At 34.0% G+C, this 22,311-nt stretch overlaps 1 protein-coding gene across 3 annotated transcripts in view; it reads right to left on the bottom strand.

Annotated features, from left to right (window-relative positions):
- Positions 1-21,772, bottom strand: part of LOC131154349 (binding partner of ACD11 1-like) — a 31,134-nt gene extending 9,362 nt beyond the window's left edge. Inside the window, exons 1-4 of one of the 3 annotated variants that reach the window (XM_058107052.1) lie at positions 21,500-21,772; positions 9,456-9,539; positions 8,783-8,886; positions 8,622-8,697 (exon numbers count right to left, since the gene is read on the bottom strand). In XM_058107052.1, coding sequence (XP_057963035.1) covers positions 8,622-8,697; positions 8,783-8,886; positions 9,456-9,539; positions 21,500-21,550 — 315 coding nt within the window. In that variant the 5' untranslated portion in view covers positions 21,551-21,772. Of the gene's footprint in view, positions 1-8,621; positions 8,698-8,782; positions 8,887-9,455; positions 9,540-13,280; positions 13,353-21,499 lie in introns of all 3 variants that reach the window. The other 2 variants (XM_058107054.1, XM_058107055.1) reach the window with 2 other exon arrangements.
- Positions 21,773-22,311: the final 539 nt, after the last annotated feature.

The raw sequence follows: 22,311 nt of genomic DNA, 5'->3' as shown, positions 1-22,311 counted from the left end.
GTGTTTAGGGCCTAAAGCATTTCTTACAGACTAAGTTCCAGCCCAAATATTTGGGACCACTAAAGTACTTCTTGGGTATATAGGCATCTAGATCTCATATGGGAATCGTCTTGTCACAGAGAAAATATGTTCTTGTTCTTCTAAATAAGATTGGTTTGTTAAGATCCAAACCTATTGATACACCCTCGTATCCTAACAATAAGTTATGCCAAATATGGGTGCTTAACCCAAGATGGTACCAAAGACTTGCTAGAAAGTTGAATTATCTCATAATCACTCAACCAAATATATCTTTTAGAACAAGTGTTTGAGTTAGTTTCTAGATTCTCCAAGAACAAGTCATTGAGATGTAGAAATTCATATCTTATCTCAAAGGTGCACCTAGGAGAGGTCACTTGCATCAGGATTGGGATCACACTATATTGAGGGATATACTTATGCAAATTGTCCTTGTTCATCTTCTGATAGAAGATCTATAACCAAATATTGTATCTTTGTTGGGCACAATTTGGTTTCTTGGAAGAGTAAGAAATTAACTATGGCAGCAAAGTCAAGTATTGAATCAAACTATAGGGTCATGCTTCACACTACATGTGAACTTGTTTGGTTGAAGAACATGTTGGAAGAAATGAGTTTTCCACATTCTCAGCCTATGGAGTTGATGTGTGATAACCAAGCGGCTATTCATATTGCCTCCAACTTGGTCTTCATGAGCATAAAAAACACATTGAAGCTGATTGTCATTTTTTCGTTCACGAGAAACTTGTGCAGAAGCTCATTATAACCACTTATGTAAAGTCTAATTTGCAGCTAGATGACTAATACACAAAGGAGCATATGATATCTATGCTATAGCTTGATGGAGAATGTTAATGGTTATTTTGGTCATTTAGCATTATTAGTAAGTTTTAGTGTTATGATAGTAATGTGAGTTAGTAAGGGTATTTTGGTCATTTACATGCACTTAACATATATTATAAATAGAGGGAGAGACCTATCATTGTTATTAGATCTTCCATCATACTCAACAATTCAACATTATTAATGGAGAGCCTAAATCTTGGTTCAAGGCTTCAACGCGAGTTAGGCAAAGATATCCTCTTGTTCCTTTTCTGTTCGTTCTTGTGGTAGATGTTTTGAGTAGATTGGTATATGGGGTTGTAGAGAGAGGATTTGTGAGAGAGAATGGATTGGGGTGGGGAACAAGGGTGTTATGGTTTCTCATCTTCAATTTGCAGATAATGTTAATTTCTTTTTGAAAGATCATAGTAGAATCTCTCCCAAATGTGCTTACTATTTTGCAATTGTTTAAGAGGGTCTCTAATTTAAAAATAAATTTGGGGAAGAGTCGGTTAGCTTGTACTAGTTTGGATATTTATAGATCTTTGGAATTGCCTATTTAGTTGGGTGTAGGATTTTTGATTGGCCTCTAATTTATCTAGGTGTGAAGAAGGTGTCTAAGAGATTGGATGGGCAAAAGGGTGTTTTATTTTCTCTAGGTGGGCGCATTACTTCCATTTAGGCTTGCTTTGCTAGTATACCAATGTATTTCTCATGAGGGTAGCTAGTAATATTAAGAAAACCATGAGAGATTTTATTTGGTAAAGGGTGGGGCACAACAAAGATTATTTGATTAGTTGAGAGATTGTTTGTAGGTCTAAAGAGGAGGGATTTGGGTCTTGGTAAGTTGGTGTATAGGAACGTTGCTTTAAAGGGTAAATGTTTGTGGCATTTTCCCTTTGAGGGGTCTTACCTTTGGCACAAAGCTATAAAGTAAATTGGCTTGCAACATAATTGGTGGGATGCTAATTTTTTGGGTTGAGATGTTTTTTCGAAAGTCCTTGGAGGGATATTTTCACAGTTATATCCTCTTTTTATTCCTTACGCAAATTTTATTATGAAAAATGTGTATTATATTCAATTCTGGGAAGACATTTGGGTGAGTTGTTCTTCACTTTGCTCACTTTTTCCCTGTTAGTACAGATTGTCCTCTGTGCCCACAATAAATCCATTTCTTCATCCTTTATTTCTAATGGGGCTGATTCTTGGGATTTCCATTTTTCGTAAGGGTCTTAGAGATAGGGAGGTGTTCGAGATTGCCTCCTTATTAAGTTTGCTAGACGGTAGGCTTCTTTCTGAAAAGAGGGGCTACTGTTCATGGATTCTTAATTCTTTGGGGAATATTCTTGTAAATCTTTTTTGAGCATAACAATAAAAACTTTTCTTTCCCAGTTCATATTTCTATCTAGAAGTCTATAGTTCCCTCCAAGATTAAGGCTTTTTTTTTGGTTGTTTGTTCTTAATAGAGTTAACACTGAGAATATGCTGCGAAGTAGGAGGCCTTTCAAGGCTTTATCTCCGGATGTATGAGCCCTTTTCATTGAAAATTCAGAATCTGCTTCTCACTTGTTCCTTCATTGATTTTTTTTCATGAAAGATGCGGAATAATCTTCTATTTACTTTTTTATTTTTTATTTTTTTTGCTTATTTGGAGAGAGTTGGGTGTGTCCGGAGTCAATTGAGGAGTTGTTGTCTATTTCATTTCAGGATTTGGAAGGGTTAAAGATCGTTTGGCATTGTAGAGGTGTGTGATTTTTGCAGTTGTGATTGTGAGGGATTTGGTTGAAGCGGAATGCTCATATTTTTACGAGGAGGATGCCTTCGATTATGCTTTGGGATAGGATTCAATATCTGGCCTCCTTGTAGGGTTTTGCTGCAGGATGTTTCAAGGGGATTTCTTTTTCTGATTTACAGCATGATTGGCTGGCTGAGCTGTTTTGATTTCTTTTGATTTTTTTGTTTTTTGTTCTTGTATCTTTTACGAAGGATTTCTTATGCTCCTTGTCGTACTTATTCTTCTCCTTAACAAAGTCTCTTCTTTTACAATTTTAAAAAAAAAATGTATTTATAAATAGACAGTGGGAAGTATCAAAACACTATTAAACATTAATATACAAAAGAAACATTGATATACTTCAAAGCAAAAGATGTCACAATACATTCTCTAGTCCCATAGAAAAGTTACATAAATTTAAATTTAAAAATAATAAAAATAAGGGGGAAAAAAAAAGAAAGGAAAACCAAATAGGATAAGCATGTCGATTAAGCAATAGCTTCACTCATCTATATTTCAACTTCTTCATGCATTAAAAAAACCACATGCAATTCTACACATTATAGATTTTACTTTTTTAATTTAGAAGGCAATGCAAGCAGAAGGTAAAGTGAAAAGGTACCCCAGAGGGAAGAGATTGCATTTTGTCAATGTCTAAAAAAAAAAAAGCAAAAGAAACAGGATTTATTGTAACGAATGAAAATTAATAGTTGAAGCATAAAAGGAGCAAAACAAAAAATTGAGAAAAGAACTATTTGTGGTGATAGAAAAAAAGAGAAATATTTGGGAGAAGGGAACAGATAGATATGCATGATTTTATTTCTCAAAAAATTATAAATGTATATAATTAATGTAATTCCCCTTGTCACATCTGCCCTTAATATTAACATGTGGCACATTACAAAAGGTTCCAATCCACATGGAAATCATATATTGTATTTACCCTCTTTTAATACAATTTATCAATTGATTAACCATGGGTATTTTGGACAAACTAAAGCAACCATTCAATCTCCTTCATGGGGATTAAATTTTAAATTAACGTGTTCGTAAAAATATTATCATCATCATGAAACTTGTAACAATAGGACCAGTAGGGTTTGGCTTTTAGTTCAATAAAAGAGTCACTAAGAAAAAAAGGGGACATAATTACAAACCATAGAGAACAAGTCATCCCCAACAATTGCAAAAGTACATCTCTTTAATCCCCTTTGCGCTCAAGGTCAAACAATGAAATCACCTGCTCCCCTCAAAAAACCCAAAGAATGCACCCAAAAAGAAGCAAGGAAAACAACTCTATCCATTAACATGTAGGAAAATGTTGTTTCGGCATTGAAAATCCTCGCATTTCTATGCAACAAAATCCAAAGAATAATATGAATTGACATGAGTCCGTAAAGCCATCCCCCCCCCCCCCCTTTTTTTTTTTCTCCAAAAACCTAGAACTACATCAACAAGAAGTCAACATATTTCATGACCCAAACTTCACCAAAATAGAGAAAATGGTAGTCTAAAGGTGTCTCGCCAGTTGCCACCTAAGAAATGTAGAAAGAGATTTGCATTAGTCTTATTCCCTGTGATGATCCCACATAGAATGTGTAATTGACAGATCTTGGGCATCTATGAACGGTTTAAGCTTCAACTATGTGAGGTGCCTTTTATAGTACAAAACCATAAGGCCAATGGGCCTAAGTGAACAATACCTCACTAAAGTTGGGCCAAGAATGTTACATGTGATATGAGAGCTACATGGGGTACTATCATGTAGGTGGATCCTACAAAAAGATGTAGGCCCCATACAAAGGTGTGGGCCATCTTAGCACATCGTCAAATATCTAGGCTAATGACCTTATATAGGGTCATATTAATCAAGAGTCAAATTCCACATGAATGCCCTGATCTTAAAAGGAAAGATGGCCTTCAAGAAAAAGATTATGAAGAATCCACTAGCAAAACCCTTGAATCACTCCTCCCATGGGGAACAAAAGAATCCAAAAGCAAAATCCCCAACAAAGACCAAATGAATGTATTAGTGGGACCATGAAAGACAAAGGAGCCCAATCTCCAATGTAGTGAAAAAATATTTAAGCAATCTAGCACAAACATGTTACAAAATTTATATATATATATATATATATATATATATATATGTATATATACAGCCCTAGTAGCATTTTAGGGGCTTTTCTTTTCTATTCTTATTTTGTTCAAATTGTTCATAATTTGAATCTATCAAAAGAAATGGTCCATGATCGCATAAATTGGCGGAAAAGGATTCATATAGCCGACCCCACTTAGTGGGACTAAGGCTTGGTTTTGTTGTTGTTGTTGTTGTTCATAATTTATTTTCTAATGATAAATTTCATGCTCATAAGGCAGTTTGTACATCATAACATAACTTCTGGGTCAACATTTATTAGATTTTTAAGACTTTTAATTAAATTAAATAATGAAATTTTTTTAATTAATTTACATTTAATGTGCTATTGATTAATAGCGTAGAGTGTAGATCATATTACAAGCCTAATTATTTCATTATCATTTTTTAGAGAAAGATTATCATCATCATTATCATCATTATAGAGAAAGACATTCATAATAGAGAAAGGAAAAAAATTCCAAACTAGGGCGAACAGGGCATCCTCGAATGAATAGCAAATTTTATTTATTAATTTATTTAAGAAATGTATGATTAATAAATGCACCATTTATGTGTATGGCCATTAAATAATTAACAGTGAAAAAAAAAAATTAGTTTCTTATGTGAAAAGCATTTAAAAACCCATATAAGATATATTACCCTTACCAACAATGTCACTAAGTTGAACTGAAGAATCCAAAATACATCAAAACTTGTATTAAGAAGAACTGGGGCTTAAAATCAAGGTTGTGAATGCTTGAGAAAAATTCATGGTTGTAACACCCGCTTTGCATTATGTAACATCCACTGCTACTGCTTTCTGCTACACCCCATGCCATTCTGCTAAACTACCCCCTACTGCTATTTAAAATCCTGGTGCTTCTACCATAACTCACCACTTCTTTGCTCAGACTATCCAAAGAAAACTAGTCCCATCTGCATCTAAAACTAATGCCGTCAAGGCTAAATTGGTAAATTAACCAAGAAATCTGCTAAGGACAAAGAAAAGCAGTGAAGGCTTCTCAAACTAAGACTTCTGACGTTCACCATGACAGCATCCCCAAATCTGATATTGTCTAAGTTAAATTGTTGCCAAACCAAATTTAAGTTGGAACTGTGCCAATTATTTTGCCTAGCATTGAACTAGATATGGTGATTTCTCTCAAGGAGAACAGAAAATCATAAAAATTTTCTACTCGAACTGAATATAATAGCTGATAAACTTGGGTCAGGTCGATGCAGAAAAATGTCAAAATTAACCTCAACCTCCAATTAGAGAAGACGTTATCCCAAAAATTACAAAAAGCGCCTGCGCATTCTGCCTTCTAAGGCTTCATCATTTTGCTAGCTCCTGACTTCCACCGATGAATAGTCAAATAAAGAAAAGACAGAACTAGAAAGTTAAAAATTGGACATTTTCTTTGGCTGTCTACAGGCTAAAGATGGCAAATTGGCTATTAGACAGGGAAATCAAGAAATGTTATGGCTCCTTGGCCCTTGCATGGATCTAATTACAATATTGAGGCCTCAATGGATGTCTCAAATCCCCATTTGAGTTGTCAATGACATTTAGGGCCCATTTAGTAGTGGAAAACAGTTTTTATTTTCCATTTTAGTTTTTCCTAAAAATTGTAAAAAAAAATAGTTAGCTAATTTTTTATTTTTAGGACATTTGTATGAAATAAATGAACAATAAATAGTTTTGGCACTGTTTTCTTGTGAAAATAGTTTTATTTTTAATTTTTAAAACAATTAAAAAAATGCCACCTTGTTTTCCAATTTTCCAAATTTATATAAAAAAAATTGGAAAACACTTTACAATATTTTTTTAGATTTCTAACTCTTACTTTGCTAATGGGAGTATGGGAGTATGGAATTCCGATCTTGGAATATAATTTGTGCAAGACTTTCAAATATTTTCACATTTAAACAAACTCTTTCTTTTCTATTTTTTTAATATGATGTTGAAAATTTTAAAAATAAGCTAAAATTTTTGGAAAACTAAAATTGAAAAAGGGAAAATGCTCTCCACAACTAAACGGGCCCTTAATAAATTTTTTTCCCCCAAAGACAGACTAGTGCTATGTTCAGCCTCAGGTTGTAAATTTAAGGTATGGTGATGCTAGAAAGTCTTTCAAAGGAAAAGATCTCTTAAAATTAGCAACTCAGCAGCAGGGGCCAAGCTCAAAAAATTGCCAAGGGATCACAATAAGAAGAAATGTCAGTCTTTGTTACTAGTACTTCCAGTATTAAAAAACAACTAAAAGAATTACAAAGAAGATTGGCTGACAAGGACACTGAACTGGGATTTTAAATTCTCAATTCTCCGCAAAAGCTAAAGCAACTGCACATCAGAAAGTGCATGCTCAAATGAGAGCACAAGCTCTAGCATTTCATATCAACCAACTCAATTAAAAAGATTTAATAACTAAAGGAATTCAGGAATCTCAAGAAAAAAAATCCTCAGATACTTATAAATTAACTTGGTGGAAACTCAATAAAGACTAAATGAATGAGTCAGTGGCTCACTACACAATGAAGATGTAATATCCAATGTATTATATAACTATCAAAGTAGCCTGCAACCCAAATGTGCTACAAAAGTTTCCAGCCCAAGTTTCATTTAACCTTCTTTCTTTTGCAGTTTTAATCTTGTTCAAGTTGTTAATAATTTATTTTTTCTAATTATAAATATGATGACTATAAAGTATAGTACTTTAATTTTATAGCTTAAATAATATAATATAACTTGAGTCTAACTTTATTAGATTTTTATAAACTTAAATAATAAAATAATGAAATTTCTTAAATTTATTATCTGTTTTATGTGTGTCATCAATTAATAGCATATATCATATGAAAACATGATATATTGTTTCATTTATTTATTCATCAAATATACGATTAATCAATGAACAGATAAGTTCATGATCTTAAGGTAATGAAAAGTAAAATAGAAAAATAATTTTTTCTATCAATAGCATTTTAAAACCAATGCAAAATTTATTGCCCTTACCAAAAATTGTTAGTAAGTTGAATGAACTAAAGAGGCCACAATGGATTAAAAGAACTTATTAAGAAGGTTTAGACAAGATTGTACATGCTTAAAAACAAATCATGGCCATTGCACCCGCTTTCCTCTATGTAACATCCACTACTTTCTACTAAATCTGTTACCATCACGCTATGCTACCTGCCTCCGCAATTTAAAACCATAGTATGAGGGCAGCCTAAATCCAAAGACATGTGTGCAAACCCAATTAAAAATAAAATTAAAATCACCCTAGTTTTCAATTGCTTGCATGTTAGCAAGGCTACATAAATAACTTATTGATGATGATGATGATGATGATGATAATAATAATAATAATAATAATTAAACCCATATTAAAGCAGTATGGGTGAAATAATTTTAAGCAAGTAGTAATAATAAAAAATCAAAGATTAACATCCATCCATGCTTTGCTTTAAACCAATTCATAAACAGCCCTTTACCAATGTAAATATTTGGGCAATTTTCTCAATTTCATTTAGTTCATTAGTTTAACACAGCAAGAGCTCAGGGGATTACACCGTGAAGATAAAAATAACATTGATAAATTAGCACATAGGCATCAATATTCAACATAAGTATTCAAACTTCAACTGTACTTATACATAGAATGAACGGGGTACAGTGCTGGATGTTTCCAAGATGATGACAGAGACTGGAATGTCTAATTAAGATGGCTTTTTTTTTATTTTTCTACTCTGTTTAAGGACTGCTGGGTCTCATTTTTTGCATCTTTTTCTCATACTTCTCAATAGAGTTTTTTTTCTTTTTTTAAACTATCCAAAAATAAATATATATACATAGAATGAACGTACCGATAAGAGCATTGCAGTGTCAGCTCCCTGTGATTCCTTGAAGGTAACGTAGGCAACCTGAGTTTGTTCAGTTTCCCTGAAAGTACCACCAATTTAAATGACTACCTCCAGACAAAATCAGAAAATTGAAAAAAATGCAACATAAACTCAAAAAGGCTGACCTTTGCATTTCTACATATTGAAGATCACCAGAGAAAGAGAAGAACTCTTTGATATCCCTCTCAGATGCAGCTAGTGAAATATTGCTAACCTTAACTGTTCTTATCTGTTGAAAAAAAAAAAGGGCGGATGACTATATATATATTGGACAATTACACAATCATGCAAACAGCAATTAGGAAGAATATTAATTCTTTAAATGTCTTGCATGACTAAATATTGACCATGTTTGCAAACAGGAAAAAATAAAAACCTGGAAAGGATTATTAACTTTTTTTCTATAAAACCAAAAATCTTTAGCAGCCAAAATGCCAAAAACAGAAGAACAGATAACTGACAAAATAATAATTAGACATGAATTCTTTGTTTTTTATCTTTTTTGCATGGGATCAACTGGGCAGAATCTGAATATTTTATTTTCAACTTTCTTATTTGCACTCAAAATCATTTGTTATTTTCTTTTAATAGTTCTTTTTGTTGTAGTTATTGCTATTGATATCATTTACAAATGCAAATACAGAATTTGCAATTAGGAATCATCAGATAACAAAAGAATATTCATCACAATTTCCAGCCAAAAAATAGAGCTCCAAGATCATTAGCACCAACTACTGGTAGTGTGGGAAAACAAAAACAAAAAACAAAAAACAAAAGCCGCCACTATATTCTCCTCACATCTGAAACATGAATTGTCCAGTTTGGTGTAATGGTCACCTCAGGATCCAATCCGATACTTTGATCAGTATGGTCCACTGGGACCTGCACATGACACGCTAAATTAGGTGATTCTCAGATAAACAAGTAAAAGCAGAAGTGTTGTGAGTCGTCACCATTGAAGGGCAAGCAAAATAATTGAAATTTGCTCACAAACATACAACTAGATATGTAGGTTACAGTACCAATTGAAACCAATTGATGAGAAAAATAGAATGCGTGAAGAGAAAATAAGTGTGTAGTGTACATTTATCAGCTGGAAGCTTTGAATACCCGGAAAATAATAAAAATAAAAACAAAATTCACAGGAAAAGATAAAAAGAAAATAAATGAAGATGCATGAAGGGTGCCAAAATGACGCTGTAGCATTATATGCCAAAGTACACCACAGTATTCATTAACATGCTCTATGCAACCTTCTTTGCTGATGTGAGCTCAAGCAAAATTCATTGACATGGACGGAAAAAACAGGTGCAAGAGCAATATACCACAATCCCTAATTGTAGAGAATGAGAACGAATCAATTGTATATTCAATTGTGTATTCTTTACATACTCAGGTCACTATTTAACATGTACACAAAGAATAAAATATGGAAAAACAGATGAGGAAACACAACTTGCAGTTGAGATGTGTGTTGTTTAGCTTCAGTGGGGGGTCTCAATTTATAGCCTCTGGCTTGTGGCAATATCTCATGGTAGGTGGCTCACCCACCATGGTAGGTGGCGGTGGCTCGGCTCACCTACCATGGTAGGTAGCCGTCATTCACCAACCATGGTCGTCGTTCACACTGCTGATCGTCATTCCACACTCCCCCTCAAGTTGGATCATAGATATTAACCATATCCAACTCGTATGTGAAATCATCAAAACTTTGTCGAGGTAGTCCTTTGGTGAAGATGTCGGTTGTTTGTTCTTTGGTAGGAACATAAGTCATGCAAATGATTCCTTCTTCAACCTTTTCCTTGAAAAAGTGTCTGTCCACTTCCACATGTTTGGTCCTGTCATGCTGGACTAGATTGAGAGAGATGTTAATGGCTGCTTTGTTATCACAATAGAGTTTGATAGGGAACTTTACCGTGACATGCAACTCCTCCAAGAGTTTTCGTAACCACAGTCCTTCACATATCCCTTGTGCCACTTGCTCTAAACTCTGCTTCAGCACTACTTCTGGCCACAACGTTCTGTTTTTTGCTTCTCCAAGTCACCAAGTTTCCCCATACAAAGGTGCAATACTTGGAAGTGAACCTTCTATCTTCTGCTGATCCTTCCCAATCAGCATTTGTGAAGACTTCTATTTCTTTGATTTCACATTTTTTGAAGAATAGTCTTTTGCCCGAAGATCCCTTGAGATATCTAAGAATCTTGTACACTACTTCTAGGTGACTTTCCCTTGGTGAATGCATGTGTTGACTCACCACACTTACTGCAAATGCGATGTCGGGTCTAGTGTGTGATAAGTAAATTAGTTTGCCAACTAATCTCTTATACCTTTCTCGTTCAAGAGGTTTTCTGATGTCTTCTCTTCTTTTTCTTGCTTCAATGGGGGTATCGCTTGGTTTGCACCCTAGCATGCCGGTTTCAGTTAGGAGGTCTAGGAGATACTTCCTCTGAGAAACACTGATTCCCTTCTTTGATCTAGCAACTTCCATCCCCAAAAATACTGCATTTGTCCAAAATCTTTTACCTCAAACTCAATGGCCAAGACTTTCTTCAACAGTCCATCTCTGCTATGTTGTCTCCAGTTCGAATGATGTCATCGACATATACAATCAGAATTGTATTCTTCCCATCTTTAGAGTGTCGGAAGAACATAGTATGGTCTGATTGTCCTTGCCGATATCTTTGGCTCCTAATCCCCTTTGTAAATCTATCGAACCAGGCACTTGGAGATTATTTGAGTCCATACAGGGACTTTTTGACTTTGCATACTCTGTTTTCTTCACCCCTTTTACAAAAGTCTGGTGGTATCGTCATGAAGACTTCTTCTTCTAGTTCGCCATTCAGAAAAGCATTCTTGATGTCAAGTTGCTGGAGTGGCCAATCCAGGTTGGTTGCCAAGGCTAGGAGAACTCGGACGGTATTCAGTTTTGCCACAGGTGCAAAAGTCTCTTTGTAGTCAATGTCATAGGTTTGAGTAAACCCTTTTGCAACAAGGCGAGCTTTGCACCGTTCCACTGTCCCATCAGCTTTGTATTTCACACTGAACACCCATTTGCAGCCCACTGGTTTCTTCCCTCTTGATAGATTCATCACATCCCACATTCCATTTTTTTCCAAGGCTCGCATTTCCTCCATAACTGCCTCTCTCCATTCAAAGATCTCAAGGGCTTCCTAAATATTCTTTGGAAGTTTTATCCTGTCAATATTAGAGGTAAAAGTACGACACCCTATAGACAAAGTATTGTAAGACATGAATTTGGAAATGGGATGGAGAGTACATGACCGAGTTTGTTTTTTGAGAGCAATGGGTAAATTGAGATAAGTCTGCAGGTTTATCAATGGACTCAAGATTACTTGAAGACATTACCTGATCAGGAGCGGATGAAGACTCGTGGTTGCTTGGATCTATCACCGGTTCCGACTCTTTTGGTGCCTTAGGTATGAGATTCTCTGTGTCCTTTAATTTTGGCTTTCTTAAGTAGACAAGTATCTCCTTGTTTTATTGTTTTCATGCATCTCCCCCTGAATTCAAGTTTTCTTCTATATTTGGCATATTAGAAGCACTTTTCAAGATAGGCTCAGTGTTTGGGGCAGGTTCAATGTTTGGGACATGCTCAGGTTTAGTGTTAAAGGTATTGAAGTCCAAAACTTGAGCTTCTTTACAACTCAAAGTCTCCCCCTGAAGCAGGGCTTTTGGAAGTGAGTAGTTTCAAAGAAAGTAAAATCAAGACTAACAAATACCCTTTTTGTTTCAGGATCATAACACTAGTACCCTTTTTGGGTAAGAGAATAGCCAAGAAAGACACACTTAAGGGCGCGTGGATCCAACTTATGTCGATGATGTATATGGACAAAAGCAGTACAACCAAACACTTTGAGAGAGAGATTTGAGCTGAGACGAGAGTTTGAAAAAAATGCTTGGAATTTTTGAAGAGGTGAGGCAAAAGAGAGAACTCGACTAGGCATTCTATTAATGAGATATGTAGCTGTGAGAATGGCATCACCCCAAAACATTTTTGGCATATTGGTAGTAAATAGCAATGCACAAGCTACTTCAAAGATATGTCTGTTTTTTCATTCGGCAACCCCATTTTTGTTGGGGGGTGTTGACACAGGAACTTTGATGAATTATTCCATGTTCTTGGAGATAATTTCCTAGAATATGATTAAAATATTGTGTCATTATCTGTACGCATAATTTGAATTTTCATGTGAAATTGTGTTTGAATCATGGAATGAAAATTGATAAACACATAATGCACTTCAGTTTTGTCTTTCAACAAGTATACCCAACAAATAGGAGTGGTCATCAATAAAAGTAACAAACCATTTTGTGTGGGTACGATTGAGAGTGCTAGACGGGCCCCATACATCACTGTGAATCATAGTAAACGGTGAGGTTGGTTTGAATTTGGACTTTGGGAAAAAAGTATATTGGTGTGTAGCAATTTCACAAATCTCACATTGAAAATCAAATGATGTTTTATTCGAACAAATGGAAGGAAATAACTATCTCAAATACTAGAAATTGGGACGACTCATTCTAAAATGCCATAACAAAATATCATTATCCTTAGGAACAGATGCAGAATCATAGATAGCAATTTGACGTTGTTTACTCACATTAGCCTCCTCAAAGTAATATAGTGCCTCACACTCCATAGCACTGCCAATCGTCCTCCCCGATGATAGGTTCTGAAAAACAAAAAAAGAGGGAAGAAATTTAGCAGAACAATTGGAATTCTTAGTTAACTTGCTAATGGATAGTAAGTTGTAGGATAAATTAGGAACATAACGAACGGACTCCAGTGTGATGGAGTCAGAGAGTCGGATATTTCCTTTGCCTGCGACAGACGAGAGTGATCCATCTGCAATTTTAACTTTCAAATATCCAGCACAGGGTGAAGATGATGAGAAAAGATGATAGGCATCAGCCATGTGGTCAAAGGCACCAAAATCAATAATCCAAGGAATTTTGGATCTAGAGGTTATGCTCCAGGCTTGCAAAAAATTACCTCTTTGGGCTAAAGAACCCAAAGAAATATTTGTGGAAGACTTACCCGAAGTCTGAAAGGTAGAGAACATCTTGTAGAGTTGTTCCAACTACTCAGAGTTAAATGCACCGCTTGAATTGGAACTATTACTGCTTTTTCTCCCCTTGAGGTCTCTCGGCTTGATTATCAATTGTGGCTTGGTAGCCCCGATTTTTGTGGCCTTGCCGTGGCTTCCAGTCGAAATTCTGGGAAGCAATTTGAGCATTGGAGTATGTCTCACACACCACATCCCACACGTCCTTTGCCGTTGGGAGAAACAAGTACATTTTTCCAATGGCTGGTTTCATAGAGTTTATCAAGCATAACGTTATCAAGGAGTTCTTGGACCACCATTTCTGGGATGCCACTGCATCGGTAGGAGGTGGTCGCCAAGTCTCGCCGGTAAGAAAGCCGAGCTTTCCTTTACCGTCGACAACGAGCTTGATGACTGTGCCCATTCTCTGTAATTCTTACCATTGAATTTTTCAACAGTAATATAGAGTGGGGAATTCTCAAATACACCGGCCGAGCCCATGGAGGAGGTTATCTCCAACTCTCCTTCCAAGGTTGTCGACTGGCTGGACTCATGGCTGCCTCCTTTTTGGGCAGCCATGGATTGCTTAGGGTTTTAGAGTAACCCAAGCTCTGATAGCATGTAGAGAATGAGAATGAATCAATTGTATATTCAATTGTGTATTCTTTACATACTTGGGTCCCTATTTAACATGTACACATAGAATAAAATATGGAAAAACATAAGAGGACACAACTTGCAGTTGAGATGTGTGTTGTTTAGCTTCGATGGGGGGTCTCAATTTATGGCCTCTGGCTTGTGGCAAAATCTCATGGTAGGTGGTGGTGGCTCACTCACCATGGTAGGTGGCAGTGGCTCACCTACCATGGTAGGTGGCCGTCATTCACCAACCATGGTCGTCGTTAACACTGCTGGCCGTCATTCACCAACCGTGGCCGTCATTCCACACTAATGCTGGTCATCATTCCACACTAATGCTAGACTAATTATCCATTTTCTTTCTTGAATTGTGTGCCATGAGACAAGGAAAGAATCTCAACTAAAATTCTTCCTGTAGTGAAAGGATTCCATCCTTGCTGGATAACCTTTCTTTGGAAAAAAGAACTTAAATAAAATCTAGTTATTCAAACACAAATACACACATGCATACAATATAAAAACTCAAAGAAACAATCACCCAAGTGCAAATGTGGATAATATCTCTTTGCTCCATGACACATCCTTCTGTAGACAAAGAATAAATATTACAAGTAACAAAAACTGGAAAAAAAAAAAAAAAAACCCTTATAATTTGTCTCCATATCAATTTCATATATATAAATGTAACAGGACCCAAGGACACTAAAACCAAGGTCTTAAATTTCGATTTTGACTATATTTTAAAGCTTTGAAGTACAAAAATTTTGATGGAAATTTTGATTTCGATGTCAATTTCGATTTAAAAAACAATGGAAATTAGTAGTAAAGCATGGAATTCTTTCATGGAACTTTAGAATGGTTAAAAGACACAATAATGTAAGTTTTAAGACTATTATATTGCAAATTAAGTACATCTACATTGTGTATGACGTGCAATCATCATAATATATTGTGTCACAAACATATTCATAAGATGATGTGCATTAAGCACATATGGTTGATATAAATGAAATTCATCAATCAAAATTAAATATTATTTTTTATACCAAAAAAAAAAAGATAATTTAGACATGAATGGTTAAATAAAATGTTATTATAAGTTTCACTTTTTGTGTGATTCAAAAGTTGTTCTTGTAATAATCTTATGTTTCAAAAACAATAATAGGATAAACTAAGAGAGAAATTCCACTTTGCATCTAAATCTCACATTTCAATTCTAAGGAAATCTCATTCCATAGTTAAAATTTCAACAAGTTTCACTAAAATTTTGAGATTCCAACAAATTTCTAATGATTCATTGAAATGTCTAATTGACTGCCATTTCAATTTTGAGACTGATGGAAAGCAGAAATTTCAACAGAAATTTCGACAATTTTGTGAAATTTAAGACCATGACTACAACCTAAGCACAAACAATATGTCTCGTTGATCAACACTTCCATTTATAGAAAAACAGTGAATATTGCATTAAAAAACATTTTTAGAACTGTGCACATCCTCTCCTAAATACTTTCATGTTATTTCAAGGAAGTATACCCATTGCATTAATAAAGATTGTAATTAAAATTAATATTCTTTTAAGAAAATTTTCAACCCACTACCATTATCTCTAGTCTCTGAATAAAGCAAAGTGTTAAAATTAAATAGCAAAGAGGAAACCATAATTAGAATGGTTATTAAATACTAGGTTGTTGGTATCATTCTCAAAGATTAAGGAAATGAATATTAGAAATGAAAACTAAAAACCAAAAATTGGCAACCTATTTGGTTAATATTTCCAAAATTGATGACAAAATAAAAACCTAATTGAACGAATGTTCATTTTTGTCCTCGTATCAAATAACAAAAAAATGAGATTAGAATAATGAAAATGCAAAAAATACAAATTGAAAAGATATTATAATGAAAATAGAAAGTAATTATAATTCCTTTTGCTCAATAATTATATCTTTTAACTCACTTTTAGTGATCATAAAGCAAGCATACTGTATACGAATTTTGAAAATGTGGAGATATTTTTTCAATGATTTTTATTAATTTTTCAAATTTCTAGTATTTTCCAGGATATTTTTATTTAAATTTAACTTTTAAATTCACATGGCAATTTTATTATTATTTTTCCATTAAAAAATGGGTAGAAGATGATTTAATCTGCAAAGGCGAATTATAGATGTCAAAGTATTGAGGCAACAAGTTGCCACAGCAACTAAAAACTAGAAAAATTTATTTTCAATTTTTACCACAACAGCTTAAAACCAAAAATAGAACCTAAAAAATAGTATTGTAGACTAATGTGCCAGCACCACATGTTTCTTCCCTATTTTACAATGAAAACCAAAATAGAAATGATACCAAACAGCCCCCAAAATGTAAGGGGTCATTTGGTATCACTTGTAAAATTTATGAAAGCAAAAATCAAAAACGAAAACTAAAAACCAAAAACCAACAACTTGGTTAATATTTCTAAAACTAAAATTCTTACAAAAAAAATTCTAAAAATAAAACAAATTAAAAACATGATTGAGCAAATGCTCAATTTTATATTTGAACCAAATAAAAATTAAAAAATATGACTAAAATAATAAAAAATTAAGAACATTATAATAAATTATTATAAATTTATTTCACTTAATTATTATAAACAATTTTAATTGTACAAGAAAATTAAAATAAAATTAAAGATTTATATTAGATGACTTTATTATTTTTCTTCAAATTCTATGAAAATTTATGAATATTTTAATTTTAATTATATTTTAAATTCACATGGTCATCATATGTTAATTTTAATTAAAAGCTATGTAATGAATGATTTGATCCACAAAAGTTATTTATGGATATTAAAGTATAGTGGCAGTTCACTAACAACAACAACAAAACCAAGCCTTAAGTCCCACTAGGTGGGATTGGCTATATGTATGAATCCTTTTCTACCAATTTATGCAATCATGGATCATTTCTTTTGACAAATTCAGTGCTATTAAATCCTTACTTTCTCATTCCAAGTTATTTTAAGTCTATTCCTACCCCTTCTACAGCCCCCCACAGTAACTCACTCACTCTTCCTCACTGGCACACTATGTGGCATGCGTTGCAAGTGTCCAAACCACCTAAGTCGTCCCTCCCTTATCTTATCTTCTATAGGAGTTACACCTAACTTACCGCAAATATGTTCATTCCTTAGTTATCTTTCAGTGTCATACCACTTATCCATCTAAGCATTCTCATCTCGGCCACTTTTACTTTTTGAATATTCCCGTTTCTTCGTCGCCCAACATTCTAATCCATATAGCATAACCGGTCTATAAAATCACCCTTTCAATTTTAAGAGTATTCTATGATCACAAAGCACACTTGAAGCACTTCTCCATTTTACTCAACCTACTTCAAATCTATGCATTACATCATCTTCAATTTCTTCTTCAGCTTGCATAATAGATCCAAGGTATCGAAATCTACAAGTGCTATTTATTTCTTCATCATCAAATTTAACTTTGTCTCCAACATTCCTCCTACCATTACTGAAATTATATTTCATATATTCTGTCTTATTTCCACTTATCCTAAAGCCTCTATATTCTAAAGTTTCTCTCCATAATTCTAATTCAGCCTCTACTCCGCCCCTAGTTTCATCAGTCAATACAATATCATCTGCAAACAACATACACCATGAAACCTCAATTTGAATGCTCTTAGTCAATTGATCCATCACCAAAGCAAAAAGATAAGGACTCAAAGTAGATCTTATGTACACCTATGGTGATTGAAAATTTTCTAATTTCTCCATCTATAGTCCTTACAAAAGTCATTACTCCATCGAACATATCCTTAATGACATCAGTATACCTACTACATACACCATTTTTTTCTAAAATCCACCATAGAATTTCCCCAGGTATCCTATCATATGCTTTCTCTAAGTCAATAAATACCATATGCAAGTCCCTCTTCTTATCCCTAAACTTTTCCATTTATATTCTTAAAAGATAAATAGCTTTTATGGTAGATCTCCCAAGCATAAAACCAAATTAATTTTCTGAGACCTTTGTTTCTAGCCATAATCTTTGTTCAACTATCATTTCCCACAATTTCATCGTATGACTCATAAGTTTAATTCCACAATAGTTATTACATTTTTGAATATCTACTTTATTTTTGTATATAGGTATTAAAGTGTTTTTCTCAATTCATTTGGCATTTTCTTAGTTATTATGATTGTGTTAAACAAATTAGTTAACCATATAATTCCGTTATCACCTAAGAATTTCCAAACTTCAATTGGGATGTTATTCAGTCCTATAGTTTTTCCATTTTTCATTTTTTTCAGTGCAAACTAAGTTCGTTAAATCTAATTTTGCGAATAAATCTCATATTTTAGTATTTTCCTTATTTGTCAATTCCAAGTTTAATCCTTCTATTTGATTTTCATTAAACAACTTACTAAAGTAGCTTCATCATCTTTCTTTTATGTTTTCGTCCTTAACCAAGACAATATCACCCTCACATTTTATACATTTTACATTTCCTAAGTCCTTACTTTTCATTTCTCTAGCTTTAGCAAGTTTAAATATATATCTTTCCCCGTCTTTTGTATCTAATCTATCATAGATACTATTAAATGATCTGTGTTTAGCTTCACTAACGACCTGTTTTGCCTCTTTTCTCGTCTCTTTATACTTTTCAAAATTATCCATGTTTTTACATTTTGCCCGCGTTGTATACCAAATTCTTTTTGTCATTACGGCTTTTTGGACATCTTTATCCTAACACTAACTTTCTTTGCTATTCGAGAATCTTTCCTTTGATTCACCTAAAAGCTATTTTGCTATCTTTTTAATAGAGCAAGTCAATCTACTCCAAAGATTATTTGTATCTATCCTATCCTCTATAGTCCAATCCCCATCTTTGATCATTTTATCTATAAATTTTATTATATTTTCTCCATTTAGGTTCCACCCCCTAGTTCTCTTACACTGGGTTATTTTATCCTTTTTCGTCCATTTTTTAATAAAGAAATGCATTCATAATCTACTTGCTCATTGTACAAAAATTCAAAATGGAAAAAAATAAAATAAAATAAAAATGAAAGAGTAAAACAAAAAAAAAATAAAACAATAAACAGAAATGACACCAAACAGCTCCAAAAAACCATATGAAACCAAGCCCTCTTAGTCAAATATGTTATGGGCAACTAGTAGCTGTTATAGGCAGAACTTTGCCCCCCATAAATTAGGTAAATGCAATAATATGAATCAATTAAAAGACGAATCAAATAACATCCTTGAACAATTAATAAACTCAAATAACAGGAAATAATAATTATCACTTAAGATCTTCTACAATCTCATAAACGAAAAAAGCAATAATATCTTGCATGAATAATTTGTACTCTACCTTATGGAAGGAAGTTAATGGAAAAAATGCAGGTGTTATGGGATACATTTAACCCAATGCACCATCCCTTCTCTTATTTTGAATATTGCACCCAGAATTCTACACAATAAGCTCAGGTTAAACCCACCTGAAAAACACTCTCCTTCACTATGTGGCCGTCCCTCTTTTTCCACCTTGCGTACAAATGTAGCTTCCACTTAAGGCATGTTAATTTAGTTTTATTTATATTTTCTTAAATTAATCTGGAATTTTCTGTTAGCAGCATAAAAATAATACAATTTGCTGGGAATTATTTACATGGGAAGTAGTACAAGTATTCACTGGGCATCAAAAGAAAAATATTTTCTGATTTGAAAACAAGGTATGCATTTGCACATCCACCATGTGTGCTTGATTTTTAGTGTTATGTCAAATTTGCACTAAATGAGTTGGTAAATCTAATGACCATTTCAACATAACAGCTGCTCATATTGTTGTATAATTGCCAAATGCATGTAAGATAACATCTCTGATTACTTATATTATTGTACAAGTATGAGAATTTTAAACTGTCCAAAACTGTGTAGAGTTATTTTCCAGATGACCATTGTTTAATCTTTTTCTTGCTTTATTTTTAACACTAAATTAGTTTATTTTTTCCTTTGAAGAAGTCTTCCTTTTTAAAAGATTGAATACTGCTAATATACATATATTATAATCACCAAATCAAGCTTCCATTTTGACAGTAGAAATCTTCATGTTGCTAGCTATGTAGAAAAAATTAATGATATTAAATAATTGAAGTATAATCTACAACAGTGCACTTTCCATATTAAGACTAAAAGTTTTCTACAGTGTATCAAGAATTTTAAATTTTTGCCTCCAAGCTTTGGCCTTCTGAGGTGGAATTTGAGCTTAGATCTTGAGATCAGAACTCCCAGTGTACCCAAAAAAAAAAGGTGATTTTAAAATACATTCTCTCGTTGAAAAAAGAGGGAAGAAATATTCCCTTATTTCATGGAAATAGTATTGTCACCAAAATAAAATTCTAGGAAATAAATCCCTGTGCATCACAGGGAAACAAGCTACTTTTTTTAATTTTTTTGCGATAAATTGCCTTTAATGGACATCCCAATGGCTAAAGTGTAGGACTTTTACGCTGGAGGTGTCTCATTCTAATCCTGGGAGAGATTGCGAGGGAGCGAAAAGGAGCATGGAAGCAGGACCAGTGGGCCTCGCCATGGACCCCAAAAAAAATAAAAATAAAAATAAAAATAAAAGCAGCAGAAGCAGGCACAACAAAATCAGCTTATTCAAAGACCCATTCCTAAAAGGGGAAATCCATCTGGCACAACATTCACTGATCAAGAAGCCCAAAAGAAAAACAATTTCACCACCAGAGATTGCAAACTTGATATATAATCAACGAACAGCGTTCAGCCTAAAAGAATAGCCAATTGCCTGGTAAATAAAAAATTGAATCCTTGTCATGATTCTTCGTATCTAGAGCTCCAAACAATCAAAATACATAGAACCCCAACAGCGCACGAATATTAAACAATGAATCAAATTCGCTAAGCCCCTAACTATCCAAAAATGAAAACAGTTACCCTGGGCATCAATTGACCCGAGAATAACAGCAGCAAAAAGGGCTTTACAACCTCGAGTTACAATTAGCAAAGTTCAAACATAAGCAAGACAGGCGCGCGTAATGCGTGCACAACTAATGCGTGAATTCAAAGATGGCAGAACAGAAGACTCACCGACATTGGCATTGAAGATTGTACGACGGAGTTGGCAGAATCAGAAAGCATGAACTGGAAATGTGAGTCCTCGATCAGAACCAAATGCCGATTAGATCTAGAGAGACAGGAGGCGAGAGGTAGGGAAAAACTGGAACGAGAGAGAGAGAGAGAGAGAGAGAGAAAGAGAGAGAGAGCGAGGGAGGCTGGATTTGTAACTGATAAGCGCACCCCCACAACGTCTTATTTTCCGCGTGCTCGTTGCGGAAATGAGGGAGGAAACCAGAATCGGCTGTTTTCGTGTCCGGGTGTCCCCTACTGTAAGCTCTTTTTTCCTTCTTTTTTTCCTTTTTTTTTTTTTCTAGCCACGCCACACTATTTCATGCACTTTCAATGCTAGGAGTTGTTTGTTTAGATGCATGCTGACTCTAATCTAATTTAATGAACTAAAGCATAGATTTTTAAAAAAGATATAAAATTATTAGCTTGGTCAGACAGATTAATCCGATCATCAAATAGATAATGAATAATATGAGCATGTTAAGGAGCGTTCGTAGAGGTTCCGTTTAGACAGCAAACATACTAGTGAGATACGAAAGATTACTTGTTATAGCTTTGTACAGGGTTGAAGAGGTTGAAGAGAAGAATAAGGAAAATGTAATATTTTGTATTAATTAATTTTTCTTTCTCCCTTGGTCATTCTAGTTTGTCTCAATTGAATCCAATAGGGATTCGCGAGAAACAGTTGTACCTATCTTAAATAATAAATTTAAAATATAAATTTATTTAATTGTTGCATTTAAAATTTTAAATTTTTAAAAGGAAGAAACTCA

This window comes from Malania oleifera, chromosome 4 (assembly GCF_029873635.1).
Source record: "Malania oleifera isolate guangnan ecotype guangnan chromosome 4, ASM2987363v1, whole genome shotgun sequence".
NCBI lineage: Eukaryota > Viridiplantae > Streptophyta > Magnoliopsida > Santalales > Ximeniaceae > Malania > Malania oleifera.
This window is presented reverse-complemented; position numbering and strand designations above follow the sequence as displayed.